Here is a 15,306-nt window from a genome sequence, read left to right on the forward strand (position 1 = left end):
ATCGTAATCATCGTTATTACTATCATCATTATCATCATCATTATGATGATGACCATGATCATCATCATGGTGGTGATGATGATCATTATCAGGCTTTACCCTTCCTATTTTATGCTGTTTCTCTAGTATAAACAATTTAGAGCATTCTTTTTTTCTTAACTAAAGCTCATTCATTCAAACGTTTTTTCTAATCTGTCTAAGATTATGCCTCTTTTTCTTGTCTTGCGAGAGTCTCACCACAGATCCATCTGATCATCTTCTCTTTCTGCAAATACTGCACCATATAAATACTAAAGTTTATATAACAATGAAAGGATATTGTATGCCAGCATCTAAAATTTAAATAGCAAACATATATGTTTATATCTATAATATGTATGCACAAAGTGCATCTTGGAGACTTTTATTACTTCTCTTCAATTTCAGGTCAAGCCTCATTCTACTCCACATTTTTCACCATCTTGAGCAGTTGCTTTATTAAACATTAATTATTTTTTTCATCTTTTTTACAAGAACATCGAAGAAAAAATGTCTTTTTATTATTGCAAGGAGCCAATGTAAAAAAGTTCTGTCTAATGTTAAGCTCTGTTATACTCATTTTACTAAATCTTGTATCTTATCTCAGATGTTAGGTTCTATAGACTTTTGGTCTTCAACAATGTCATTAACTAAAATAAATCTAACATTTATTCTCTAATTCATGGGTCTGGTCTTTTTACTTCTCCTCAGAATAAAGCAGAGTTATTTGCAAAGAAATCTTACTCTAATTTGACTCTTAAATATAATGGCCATACTCTTCCTGACAGATTAACCCACTGCTAAACATCGAAATCACTCTGACTTTTAATGCTAAAGTAAATTCTCATTTAAACACTTCTACAGTTTGTGCTCAGAATAGATTTCGACCATAGTATTAAAAAAGTGTTCTAGAAATTCTAGAAAACACTTTGACCTCTCTAACTATCCTACAATTAATCTTCACTCTGTTATTAGTTTTTTTATATAAAGGATTTTAGGTTATTAAATTATTTATTTCTAACTGCAGTAATAAAGTTATTTTTGTAGGCCTACCCTCTTCTTTATTTTAAGTAACCTGAAGGGTACTACAAAGTTCTTTTTTTTTCTACAAATACAATCATGGTCAATGCTCAAACAAGCTATCATTTCTATTACAATAAACCAAAACTTATTTTTGCAAGGCTTTTTATTCAACAAGTTGCATCCTTTTACTATATCTGTCCCTTCATGCTAAAAAAACTTTTATTGATCCAGTTTTTTTCCTTGAACATCAAAAAATCCTCATAACTCTTACCCATCTTCATGTTGTCCTTTTTTATACAGCTTTTTAAGTCTTCAGTTATACATTTCCTAGTATTTTCACTTGTTCTCTATTTTAAAGTAGCTCATAACTTAATAGTGGTTGCTTGCCATCTTATTGGAAATAAATTAGAGTTTAAAGATATCTAAATGTATGCCAGTATTTATTAAATAGTAAATTTAAGCATAAAATTGTAATATATCAAATATAAATTTTTTTCTAGCTCTGGCTATCAAACCCTGCTAAATCTTATAATGCCGGGGCTGGGTTTGCAAAAAGTCTCATTTTTAGCCGGAGCCAGGGCCCCAGTCACTTAAACTTAAAAAACAATCTAAGGGTAGCATTCATAAAGTATGTATACAGTAAAATGACTAGTTTAGGAATCCCCTCCTCTTGTACCCACCTGTATGCTTTTAGCGATCCCACTCCGTATATGTATATTTCAAAATCAAAGCTCCACTTGCCCTTTCCTAATTACTCTGTTACATAGCATAGTATTGTTACATAGCATATTATTGTTTTTTTTAAACTCTCGAAATTCAATGCTTTTGTTTAAAAAAAAAGAAATCAAATTTTAAATTTGAGATAGAGAATGAGAGATCAAATCATGTATGTACTTGTTGATATACAACCCCCACCACCACCACCATTATCACTACCCCTTTTCCTTGTATGCATTCATAAGTTTTTGGGTAACCCCTCCATCTCTTTGGCACACCTGCAAATCTACTTTATGTAAGACCTCTAAAGAAGAATTAGAAGTTAAAAAAAAAAAGAATAAAATTTGATGCTAGTTGTAACCTTTAAATAAGTTTTTTTTTTTTTTAAACAAAAACAAAAAAAGACATACTGAGCTTTTAACTATAGTTAATAATGAATTGTTGTAACATTTATTTAGAAACATATATTTATGTAAATTGTTGATTTTTAAATAAAATATATTTGCTTTGATGGGTTTAATGTATAATATATTTTAGAGAATTTTTTGAACATGATCCTTTTGGTGATGATATTTTGGCAGATTTTTTTGGTAAGTTTTTTTTTTTTTTCCCTAACAATAGTATTTTCTAAAAAAAATATTAAATATCTATGAGCTTATTTATTAGCTTAACAAATTTTTTAATTTTCCACAATTTAATTAAATTGTCTGCTTGATAATGTTAATTTAAATTGGATTGTTTAATGTTGCTATCTTCAATGATAAGTTGTGAATAATTTAAAGTAAATTTTTAATCACTTATTGAAAGTATTTTTTTTTTTTTTGAAATTTTTTTTTTTAATGAGAATCGGTGTTATAAGGTTTTTTTTATGTTTAGATTATTATTAATTGTACTATTTAAAAAATTTAATATTCAAGATGTAATTGAAAGCACAAAAGTTGTAATTAAGAAACATAAGATTTAATTGAGAATATGAAAATTGTAATTGAGTAACCTAAAATGTAATGGAGAACATGAAAGTTATAAATAAGAAACAAGAAAACTTTAATGAATTTACCTATTACATTTTCTAAATTACATATTTTGTTTCTCAATTACATATTACAATTTCTTACTTAAATTTTGTGTTTTTAACTACATATTACAATTTCTTAATTACATATTGTTTTTCTTAATTACAACTTCTTAATTACAACTTCTTAATTACAACTTTTATGTTCTTAGTTACACCTTGAAACGGTGTAGTATGTAATATAAAAAGGCTGGTAAAGAGATTTTTTAAACTTTTTTATATTTTTTATTTTTTTGGTTTTCCAATTGAGGTATTTTTATTAGTTTTAAGTTTCAATGCATTCTGATTTTAATGTTTTTATAATCAACTTTGTTGCTAGAAATAATTAGGTTTTGGATTATTGTTATTGTAAAATTAAATACAATAACATAATACAGTAATATTGTATTGTAATATTACAGAAACATTAAAAGAAGAAAAATTTCGGTATTGTATTGTTATATGGAAAAACATTACAATTACTATTTTATTGTTTTATATTTACAATTCATTTCTCACAATAATTGTATTGTTTTAATAAATTACAAACTACATTACAAAATAAATTACCTAAACTACAATAATTATTGCTTTAATTTATACTTATAATACAAAAATTTTCAAAACTATATTGTTTTAAAGAAATGCAATTGCAGTAACTATTGTAGTGTATTGTAACTATTGTATTACCATACATTAAAGTCCAAAAGCTATTGCATTTTAATTTGTTTGCATTTTTTTCCACATATTTATTTTTATTTGGGTATTGTCTAAACAATTAAAAAACAAAATTTATTTCTTTGTGGACTAATATACATAGGCGATGTTCTGCTAGAATTTGCTTTTTAAAATTTCTCATCAACTATCTTGATTTGTCTGCAAAGTATTGCTTGTATGATAATAGTCTTACTAGTCTGCAAAATAACATTCAATTTTACAACAAATAATTTCATTCAGCCTTTTTTATTTTCCTTAATTTCAATGCTGAAAAGAGTTTGACATTTAATTAAAAAATTAAGTTTGATTAAACAAACTTTTTAACACATTTGTTCTACTTAAATTAAAAACTTGATGCCTTGAAAAGTTGAGGTTGAAATGGAGATTTTTCTTGATGCATCAAAAGCCTGAAAGAATAGAAGTTTTTAATCTAAATATAATTTTAACAGTATTTTCATTTTTACTGTTTATCAAAGACATTGACATGAGGAGTTAATGGAAGACTCTCAATCTGATTCAGTGGAATCATTGTCAACAGTCGGAACCAGTTTTAATGTCCAAATGTAATGTTGACAAATAAAAGAACTGTGCCATAACCACAATATCAAGCAACTGTTACATTTCATGGTAGAAAAATCTATGGTCATGCTTAGGATAACCTAGAGAAGCTTGCTAGAACATTCATTGCTGTAATGGTTAAATGCTTGTTTGCAAGGATTGTCAGTATGGTAATGGTAATTAAGGTTCTGATTTTCAATACTGTTGAGTTGCTAATGTTATTGAATCTATTGAACAGTGTATTTGAAAAGTTTCTTCGATACTTTTTGACTTACCGAAAAGACTAAAATTGCTGGTTAAAGGTCTTGAGAAACTGAGATTGTTAGAATTGAACTTACTTATCACATTATCTTGTCTTAATTAATTAGCCATATCTTTAGAGCCTGTAGGAATAAAATATGAAACTAATAATATGTATTTCTGTGAAGAAAACCTTACAGCTTTGAAAACAAACCCAGTTATAAATCAGGAAGTTAAAGTTGCTTGCAAATTTATATTAATGAATGGAAAATTTTAAATGTTCAAAGAAGTCAAAAAATGTCCAATGAAGTAAAATTGTGTGATCGTTTGTGAGTTGTCATTTGAAGTGCTAAAGATAATAGTCTACAATATTTATTGAAAAATAACAAATTTGCAAAAGTATTGGTGCAAAAAAAAGTAGATAAAGAAAATAATTCTTTACTTTAGTGACAGCAGGTACAGCATTTTACACTTTAGTATCATAGAAAAAATAACTGAGTCCTGATCTGCAAAACAAGTAACATTAGGAAAAGTCTCCTGATATTTGTAAAAACTTACTTCACTTTAACTCCCCCATATAGTGATATTTAAGCAAGAAAATTATGGAAACTTATCCAATTTACTAATAAGATAATAAAGTAATATATTATAATAAAAGATTGAAGGAAAATATATTATATATATAATATGTTATAATATTATAATAAAATAATATATAAGATAAGAAAATAAGAAAATGATAAACTTATCTGAACCACACATGGGCATTAAAAAAAAAAATTTCATGGGCATTAAAGAAAAAAATTTCATAATTCTATAGTTAATGTTTTTGATCTGGTTCAAAATTTTTTGAGTAATCAAAATGATGCTGCTTCTCGTGGATAAAATGAGAAATCTGATATAATACCATTATGTAGTGTAATTTTGTTTTGAACTATTTATTTTCAAATTTAAAATTATTTTTGTCAATAATTTTTGTTTTTTTGTTTATTAAAAAAAAAAAAAAAAAGATATAAAAAAAGTATTTAGAAAATTTTTTTTTTCGCTTTGATATTTGACTAATTTATCTGTATACTGATCAAAATAATCAAGTATCAATAAAGTAGGAAAATATAAATATACAGTATGCAAAAATAATCGTACACTTAAAAAAAGATCATAATTTTAAAGATTGCATCAAAAGAATGAGTTTTCCATTAAAATATTTGAATTTTTTTTTATAAATCTTATCAAGTATTGTTTTAAGAATTTTTTGTGTATTGGTGAAATAATTGTTTTTCAAACATATTGAATTTTACATAATTGATCTAATGATGCATAGAATTGACTGCAAAAAAAAAGAATTGTATGCTAACAAAATAGGTCGTTGTTTTAGCATAAATCGAGTGAATTAAATTATCAAAATAGTAAGTAAAATTGAAAATAGTAATTTCCACAAATTCAGGAAAAAAAGGATCAGAGCGCGACAAATCCACAAAGGTGTAAACTTTTATTTAAAAAAAAAAAGACAGAAAAATGAATGTCATGTTTCTTTACTTTTACTTAGGGGCTGTTCAAATAATACGTGATTTTTTGTCGTTTTTCAAACACACATACACCCCCCCACACACATCCCCCCTCCCCTATGTGACATTCTGTGGCATTTTGAAGACCCCTCCCCCCTCCCCGCGCCCCACCCTGTGTGGCGTGACAAAAAAAATTTTTTATAAGTTTATATTTTAATTGTAATAGTTTATTTTTATAAAAAAATACAATTGATGAATATCTGTCTAAAACCTAAATTTGTTCCCAAATCGGACTTTGACCTTCAAGTATTGGAGTTCCATGTTCTTCAATAATTTTTGAAGGCCAGTTGAGGTCAGAGGTATCAACATCATCTTGATCATACCACTCAATTGTTTCTTTGTCCGAATTTAAAAAGACACACATGAGTTCAGATAGACGTTGAGCAACTAAGCGTTGAAGTCTAACTTTTTGAATTTCATTCGAATATCCAATACTTGAGCAAACTGTTTTGTGTTGTTTCATTGATTTGATAGTTGCAAAATATAAACTGCAATTGGTACAAACTCTTTTTGGTAAGGAATTTTGAATGCTTGGACATGAGTAGTCGTATGGCAATCCATTGGGATACTTTTTTGTAACTGTCGTGGGCAAAATTGTTTTGCAAAGTGATAAGTTTAAAAAGAGAGATGCAAAGTTGTTCTTTGTATTGCGTTCAAGACCATCTTCTCCTTGGAACAAAGAAATTGGTGGTAGAAGAAAACCAGTTGGAATAAGATGAAACAGCGAGCTGCGACGATGACCACAGTATTTTTGATCATTACATTTTACAATTTGAAGGAAGTATTGACTTTCTCTGACATGTTTAGCATCCCACTCTGCTCCAAAATGTTTTAACTGTACACATTTTTCACTGTTTGGTTTTATGTACTCGGCTTTAGTTTCAAATCCATCAATGACTGTGCTAGACCAAATTTGTGCAGGAACTTCACCTGCTTTGCCAAAGTTTGCCTTCTCCATAACTTTGTCTGTTGTTTCTCCTCTTGAATTAAGATGGCTTCCAAAATGATCAAATGGAAGTATAATTCCTGCTAGGTCATGGCTTAGCGGAGCCATTCTTCTCTCAACCCTGTTAAAGGCACTTCTTCCAGGAGCATTAGTGGCCACAAACATTGCATCAAGATCATGTTCTTTGAAATAAGTCTTGGCACAATGAATTGTTTTTTCATATCTTGGATTTTCATCTGGCCCACCATCAACAGTTATAATCATGATTGGTTTGCTAACTCCATCTTCAGTAAATAAGCTGCTTTTAAATGCAGGAAGATGGTTTATTCTGTTCATGTCTTCTAAGTGACTAAGTGCTGTTGATGAATCATGTTTTGCACTTCTGATTGCTATGTATGTTGGGCCAGAGTATGTGTCTGCTTGTTTTTCCATGCAATCCTTTTTAATTTCTATGGCTGCAATTACTGAAGGAATAAGTTTGTGTTGAGAGGCAATTACAAAATCATGATCAGCTAAAGTTACCTTGTACTCAATATGCATCATCATTGGTGCTTGTTTGCTTGCAGCTGTCAATCCAATTGGCACCCTAGCTTTATCATCCTGGGAGTGAAACGTCACTTCTTTAGGACCCAAGACTGCCGCAAGTTCTTCAAGGGCACTAATGGATGATTTGGCAAATTTTGTGTCTGCATGATATTTATGCTCAGAATTTTGTGCTCTTATTAACCAGACAGGTGCAGTTTTAACATGTCTTTTTCATTCTGTGCTCAATGATCTGCTTGGAAGTAATCTTAAGTAAACTCCTGATCTCGAGAGATTGTAACCATGATTTTTCAATTCTTCAACCAAGTCAATTAATGTTTTTACAGTTCGAACCATTTCAGTTCTTCTCCTATCATCAGAAGCAGACCCTTTTATGGTAATATCTATAATTGCTTTTATTAAACTGTCCTGATCACAGGCTAGCGGTCGACCTTTTGATACTGAATTTTTAATTCCACACAACTTTTTTCTAATATCTGGATCTAATGCTTCTATAGCTTTTTTTCTTTTTAGTCTGGTTGCTGTTTGGCGTTCAGTGGCTTTTTGACGAAGTACAAGATCTCGGTTTTTTTCTACCAAAAGTTTTTGCTTTTGCCCTAGTATTTGGTCGTTTTCTTGTGACAACAATTTGCAATTTTTTTTTTTCAGTGAGATATGCAATATCTTTTTGTAAAATAAAAATTTCATTTTTTAACTGATCTTGTTTCGGGGCTTGTTTTGTTACAACTTTTGAAAAATTGGAATTTTTCACACTTTTTCACACTCTTCACTTGTTGTAATTGATGGGGTCCCGTCAGTCACGCCATCACAAGTGATTTTAGATTCAACCGCACGCTTTTTTGGTGTATTCGGTACTTTGTTCGGTAATTTTGTCCAGTAAGATAAAATACCAACTTTATTTCGGAGTTCAATTTGTTTTAGCTCTTTTAACTTTTTTTCAACTTCTACATTTAATTCGGATAATGTTTTGCTCTTTGTTTTAATCTCAGACCAGATTTTATTTGTTTCTTCTTGAGACTTTTGCTTTGGTTTGTTTGCAAATGCTTTCAAATATCCTTCATAAATAGATTTGTAAAGTTTTTCTTTTTCACTAGACATTTTTAATCTATAACAACATCAACAACAAGAAATTAATTTTCCTTACAACCATTACGTTAAATAAGTATATAGTAAAGATATTATTAATAATAACATTATTAATAGTACAACTATTTAATAGTAGTACTAAAATTTTATATCATAGTAACTAAATAACTTAACATATAATAAAAATGATAACGTAACTAAAGTAGTTCGACAAATTCATTAGAGTGACACAAAACATTAAAAGTAATAATAACAATAACATTAAAAATTAAAGTATTGTAAAACTAAAACATTTATAGATCAGATGACGATCAAGAATAATATTTATGTTCAAAGATCAAATTTTAAACAACTATTAATACTAAAATTTTTAGTATATTCATACAAATATTCATTAAAAAATAAAATTAGATTTTTAACGGTAACATAAATTGCTTTTGAATAATCGCCCATTATCTATTTTTTCCTTGTTTGTAGAATCAAAATTTCTTTTTATGTCTGCAATTACCACAAGTAACTTAAAAAAAAGCTAATTTAATTTTTTTATTTTCATTTGTTATGACTCCATTAAACAATAAACGCTAGCTTGTGAAGTCGTTGCATAGCATTTTTTTTGAAAATTTGTGTGTTGTATATCATTATCTCGGAGTTCGCAATTTTAAAAAATTACGCAGTGATAAAAAATTAGATTTAAAAAGTTATTTATCATGTCACACTGTAGCAAACCACCCCCCCTCCCCCATGTGATATTTTGTGACACTTTCCAATACCCCCTCCCCCCTAAGACTGTCACATATTATTTGAACAGCCCCTTAGGCAAACGTTGGCATTCGCTCAAAAATTTTTAAAAGGAACGCTTTACTTCAGCTATTTGTTTTCCAATGATTATGCAATCAATTTATAATAAAAATATTAATAATAAAAATATTTATAAGAAAAAAACAATTAGTTACTAACATTAAAAACTTATTTTCTAGGACTTTAAAAGAAATCGAGCTAAAGCATGGTTACTTTATTTTTTACTTTTAAATTAAATAACTTAGTTATTGAAGAACGTAATTATGTTTTAGCATGGTTTTTACATGCATTTACAAAAGACTGCAAAATTTTACTTAAAATGAATGATTTGCTATAACTTAAAAAGAAACCATACTAAAATGTTTTATTTAAAAGCGTGCCTTTTTTTTTAAATTTTCTTATTGTCATTTAAGCAATCTTTATTTGCATACTGTTACGAAGGTAACAACCGATCAAGTGTAAAATAACAATCAATAGTTGAACAAAACATTGAAGTGTGAAGCGTCTAACAGTCGAATTTGATTAAGAACTATTGGACCAAAATGTGTCTGATCAATCATATATGATATAAATAAAGAAGAGGAAGACAAAATAAGGTTGTTTGTTTGTAGAGTCGTTAGATGTTTAGACGAAGATATAGCAGAATAAGAGATATCAAGAAGAATTGTGTAGAATATTAAGTATAATGAACATTAGATACATGTAAAATAGTATCTGTTATATTAGTTGAAGAATTTTTAGTAATACAGAGTAAATTGTTATTAACTAATAGCAAAGAATTAAGGTAATCAAAAACAATTTTTTAAATATATATATATTTTTTCAAAAGCATCCAACGTAAACTTATTGCTGTCATTTTATTATTGATTACAAAAATAGCGCAAAAAATTTGTGGAAATTAAAATCATTTTAAAAGCATTTCATCATGACGAAAAAATTTGCTTTGTGTGATTTTCTTTGTTTTGAGGAAAATGCCCTTTAATTATCATTAATTTGTGTGCACTTTGCAAATGCATGAAATATTGTATTGAAATAATAAAAATAGTATAAATTCAATAAGCATGTTTGATATGTCTAATAACTCATTAACTAAAATAAAAGTTATTTGAAAATAAATCTCCCTTTTGATTTTTATATAAGATTATTTGAACAAAAAGATTATTTGAAAATAAAACTCCCTTATTTGATATGTGTATCGCTTAAACTAGATGTTTGTCAATAAATAAAGATACAAATATCAATGTTTATTTAAAAAAAATGATTTGTTGCACCCTGAGGATATAGAGATAGAGTAGTTCAAAAAAACCCTTTTTAGCTGCGAAACAAATGAAAGGTTGATTGGCATTTGCACGTAAGTATAAAAATGCCAACATCATATTGGATAAAAATTTTGTGGTCAGATGAGTCACATTCTTGTCTCATGAGGTGGAGTCCAAAAAGTGTGGCGAAAAAAAAGGAGAAGCTTATAAAGTAAGTTGTTAGCAATATAGTGTAAAACATGGAGAAGGAAATGTGATGGTTTTGGGTAAATTTTGAGAAAATTGACATTTATTGATTATAAAATGGATGTTATAATGTATTGTGAAATTCTGGTATACTTTGACAAAAATAAATCAATGTTTTGGAATGGCCATTTCAAAATCCATAGTTGAATCCTATAGAAAATTTGTGGTATATTTTGGACATAGGGGACCCACAAGGGGAGGGGCAGTTGGTACTCTAGCACTAGGGCCCAGAAGTAAAGGGGACCTGGCGGTTAAATCAATACACACTTAATATGTTTATCAATACACACATGCACATACAATAGCTTAACATTTGTATTTATTCTCCAACTATGATTTTTCGAACGTTGTGTAAACCATTTCCTGCGTTTTCCCCACAGTTTTTACTTAGTTATTGAACTGTTAAAAATAGTTTGGTCAGTAATCTTGATTTTGATTGCCAAGAGCCATAAAAATAAATACACTGTCAATATAATTTTTTTGTTTGAAATAACATTGAAAATTATGTTATGATAAATAATAAAAATGTTTTGATAAAGAAAAATTGACAAATAAAAAAACTATCTTGTTTGGTTGAGTGTAATAAAATCAAGTTTATGATTTTGATTTTAAAGTGTTTAATTAATGTTTTAAAAGCATTGATAACATTTCATGATAAAAGTGAAGTTAGGCAATTCAATCTTTAAGTGAATAAATCTTTAAAACCTTTCAGTCTCATTAAGTTGAAAAATCACTTTTGAAAAATTGATAATTTGGGTTTTAACTTTAAAACATTTAAAAATCTTTACTTTTTTAAAACAAAATTCTCTATATAAATACAAAAGTAATTTAGATTTTGAAAGTAAAAGGTTTCTTAAATAACAAACTTTATATGCTTTTTATAGTTTTCTCCATCTTTTTTTTTATATTTGCTAAAGAAAAATATTTTTTCTTTTTTTGTATGCATAACCATTAAAGTAAAGAGGGAGGGGGGTCTGCAGAAAGCTCCAGCATGGGACCCCATTTTAGGATGTGGGGGCCATGATTCTGAACAGAAAAATTGGCAGCCAAGCATTTAGACACAAAGACTACTTGAAAGAAGCTATAATAAGCGGATAGGATAATATAACAACAGAAGAGACCAAAATTTGGTCAACTCAATGCCAAATTGTTTAGCTGAGGCCATCAAGGCCAAAGCAGGTCTCACTTGATACTAATTTCATCAAATTTAATCAATTTGACATTATTTTTGAACTGTACAATTTTTTTTTTTTTGCAGTTATTTTTATGTATCATTAGATCATAGATTATGCATCATTAGATCATAGATTCTGCGAAATTCAACAGGTTTGAAAAGCAATTGGTTCACCAATACACAAATAAATTCTTAAAACAATACTTTAAAAGGTATCTAAAAAAATAAAATTTCAAATATTTTAATGGACAATTCATTTTTTTGATGCAATCTTTATAATTATGATTTTTTTAAGTACACATTTTTTTTTTTTTCATATCAATATCGTTTGTGATATATATTTAGTTAATATGTTATTAGTATCAAGTACAGCATAGAATTAAATAGACTTTTAAAATAAGTACCAAACCACCTTGTATATTTATTATTTGAACTCTACCTAATTTAAAACATTTTTAATATAAATATACTTTAATAATAGTATAATTTATATTTGTATTTTTAACTCATTCAAAAATGGTTATAGTATGTATAAAATAATAAATATAGTTTTTGATAATAATGATGATATCAAAAATTTAATCAATACACATATATACTAATTTCAAGGTCGAAGACATCCCTCTGCTGGTGGTGGCCGTTCGAGCAGAGGTGCTGGTGCTGATTTATTTTCTCGTGATCCATTTTCAACCAGAAGTAACTTAGGTGGATTTGGTGGGTTTGGTGGGTTTAGTAATGATGATTTTTTTAGCAGTGGAAGGTAAATAATTTTCTGTAAATTTGTTTTTAACATTTAAAAAATATTACTAACTCATGTTATGTATATGTTATGTATAATATTTTACAATAACTTTTTATTAGGAAACATATTTACTATATATTTACTAAACCTGCTCTAGCTTTCAAACTTCTCATTGTTGTAAGGTTGTATATCTTTCTCTTTTTTGCAAATGGTTTGCTGCTCATTTGCTTTTTTGCAAATGGTTTGCATTTGAGCTGTTATTTATAGCTTTTAAAGTCTTAAATTAACTGTTTCATTGGTTAGTTAACTATTTTTTTGACTATGTTTTTATTTTCGAATAACTCACAACTTAAATATTAGTTGCTTGCAGGCACTTGTTGTAAGTGAATTTGTTTGAAAAAATACCATATCACACTTACACGTAGATATTACGCATTTTTGTGGAAATTTTGTTTTTTTAAATATAATTATAAAACCGGTATTTTTAATAGCACACTCTGAAGTGTGAATAATTAAATAGCAGTTTTTTAAGTATAAAGCAAACCATTTTATAGTTGTTTTTTTTTTAAGTTCTTATAATTGAGTAACAACAGTTTGTAGATAACATACCGTGGTCACACGCATCTGGATAATTTTAAACGTATTTGCATTTTTTTTAAATCATACAAAATAGTATTGTATGGTAGTATTATTTGTTCAAATAGTTGATAAAATTAAAATTGTTTTCATTATTATCTTTTTACTCAATAAGAATGTTAAAAAATTTCTAGGAAAAAAGCCGGGAAATCTCCTAAACAGTTGAAAAAATTTGGCTACCACCCTGAAGGGCCTCTTAGCATCAAAAAATATTTCACAAATAATTCTAGTCTACATCTATTCAAAATATAATTATGAAACGAACATAAAAGTTTTATTTAAGAAACATATTACAATAGAGATTATTTTTAATTTTGTAGCCTTAATTTACTTTGTAATTTAAGGCTAAATCTGCCTCTGGCCAAGCTGGATGGTTTTTAATAAATAGTAACAGATTATGAATAAAATTTAAAAATTGTGAAAAGTACCTATGATAAATAAAATAACTTGAAAAATCAAGTGTCAATTTGTAATAAATTGTAATTGCAATGCACATTGTGCATTTGCAATTACAATTGATGTTATTTCAACTACATATATCAATTTTTAGTTGCACTTTCGTGCTCTCAATTCAAAAAGATCAAAGTTATACTAGTTTATGTGTTATAAGTTACTCTAGTTATGCTGTACAAAGTTATAGTAGTTTTGCTACTAAGTATACAAAGTTATACTAGTTATGCTGACTAATTAAGTTTTTAACATGACTCTTATTTTATTCTTAAATATCTTTTAATAATGAATGCTCTATTTTTTCATGGTATACTTAGATATTTTTTTGTGAAGTTTTTGAAAATCACTTGATAAGACTTCTTTATGAGTAAGATCCTTAATGTATTTTGAATACTTTTAAGGATAGATTTGCTGAAAGAGTTATCATGTTTATCAATTATTTTTTATCGGTTCAACGCAATCAAATTTTAAAACTTTATTCGTTCGTTAATCCAAAAACTACTTTAGCAGATTTTTGGAATATGTTGAGCGTTTAAGGTAAAAATAATGACAAATTTGATCACGATCAACCGATTAGTGCTATGAATTTAGACATTAAATGATATCTTTGATAATATTTTACAAAAGTTACATAACCTTACATGATACGATGGTACTGCATTACAAAATTTTACATAAAATGTTGATATATCATATAAATATTTATGATAATATATATGATTATGTTTTACCTACATTACATAAATTCAGAGGTTGAACCTTCAGCAGCTCTAAATAAATCGGCACTGAATTATTTGTCTTTCTTTATCGATTTTTTCTTTTTTTGTTTAGTTCGTTTTCAAGTTCTTCATTTGGTAGCGGAGGTTACTTATTTTTATTTCTTTTTTATTTCTTATTATATATATATACAAATAAATTTTTCATTTTATTTTTTTTTAATTCAAAAGTATTTTTGCATCGATTGTTTTCAAAACATTTTGCCACATAATTTTATGCGCGACAAGTTATAAATGTATATAAATTTACTTTAGGTGCTTCGTTTAAATCTACTTCAACTTCAACTAAAATAGTAAATGGTCGATCTGTCACAACTAAAAAAACTATCGAAAATGGTAAAGAGACGGTAGAAGTATATGAAAACAATAAGCTTGTTAAAAAAACAGTTGATGGAGTACCACAACTAACAAGCGGTGGTCAAGATGATCGCAAAATGCTTGACGGACCGCATAAAAAGAAAAAATGAATTTGTTAAATTTTTTGTAAATATATAAGAATAAATATATGCATATGTGTGTGTGTGTATATATATATATATATATATATATATATATATATATATATATATATATATATATATATATATATATATATATATATATATATATATATATATATATATATATATATATATATATATATATATATATACATATATACATATATATATATATACATATATATATATACATATATATATATATACATATATATATATATACATATATATATATATACATATATATATATATACATATAT

The 15,306-nt window shown here is 27.2% G+C and overlaps 1 protein-coding gene across 1 annotated transcript in view; it reads left to right on the forward strand.

Annotated features, from left to right (window-relative positions):
* Positions 1 to 15,069, forward strand: part of LOC100210733 (dnaJ homolog subfamily B member 6) — a 29,390-nt gene extending 14,321 nt beyond the window's left edge. Inside the window, exons 5-8 of the mRNA XM_065809983.1 lie at positions 2,296 to 2,348; positions 12,551 to 12,701; positions 14,601 to 14,632; positions 14,801 to 15,069. Of these exons, the coding sequence (XP_065666055.1) occupies positions 2,296 to 2,348; positions 12,551 to 12,701; positions 14,601 to 14,632; positions 14,801 to 15,012 (448 nt within the window). The 3' untranslated portion in view covers positions 15,013 to 15,069. The remainder of the gene's footprint in view (positions 1 to 2,295; positions 2,349 to 12,550; positions 12,702 to 14,600; positions 14,633 to 14,800) is intronic.
* Positions 15,070 to 15,306: the final 237 nt, after the last annotated feature.

This window comes from Hydra vulgaris, chromosome 11, assembly GCF_038396675.1.
Source record: "Hydra vulgaris chromosome 11, alternate assembly HydraT2T_AEP".
NCBI classification, from domain to species: Eukaryota; Metazoa; Cnidaria; class Hydrozoa; order Anthoathecata; family Hydridae; genus Hydra; species Hydra vulgaris.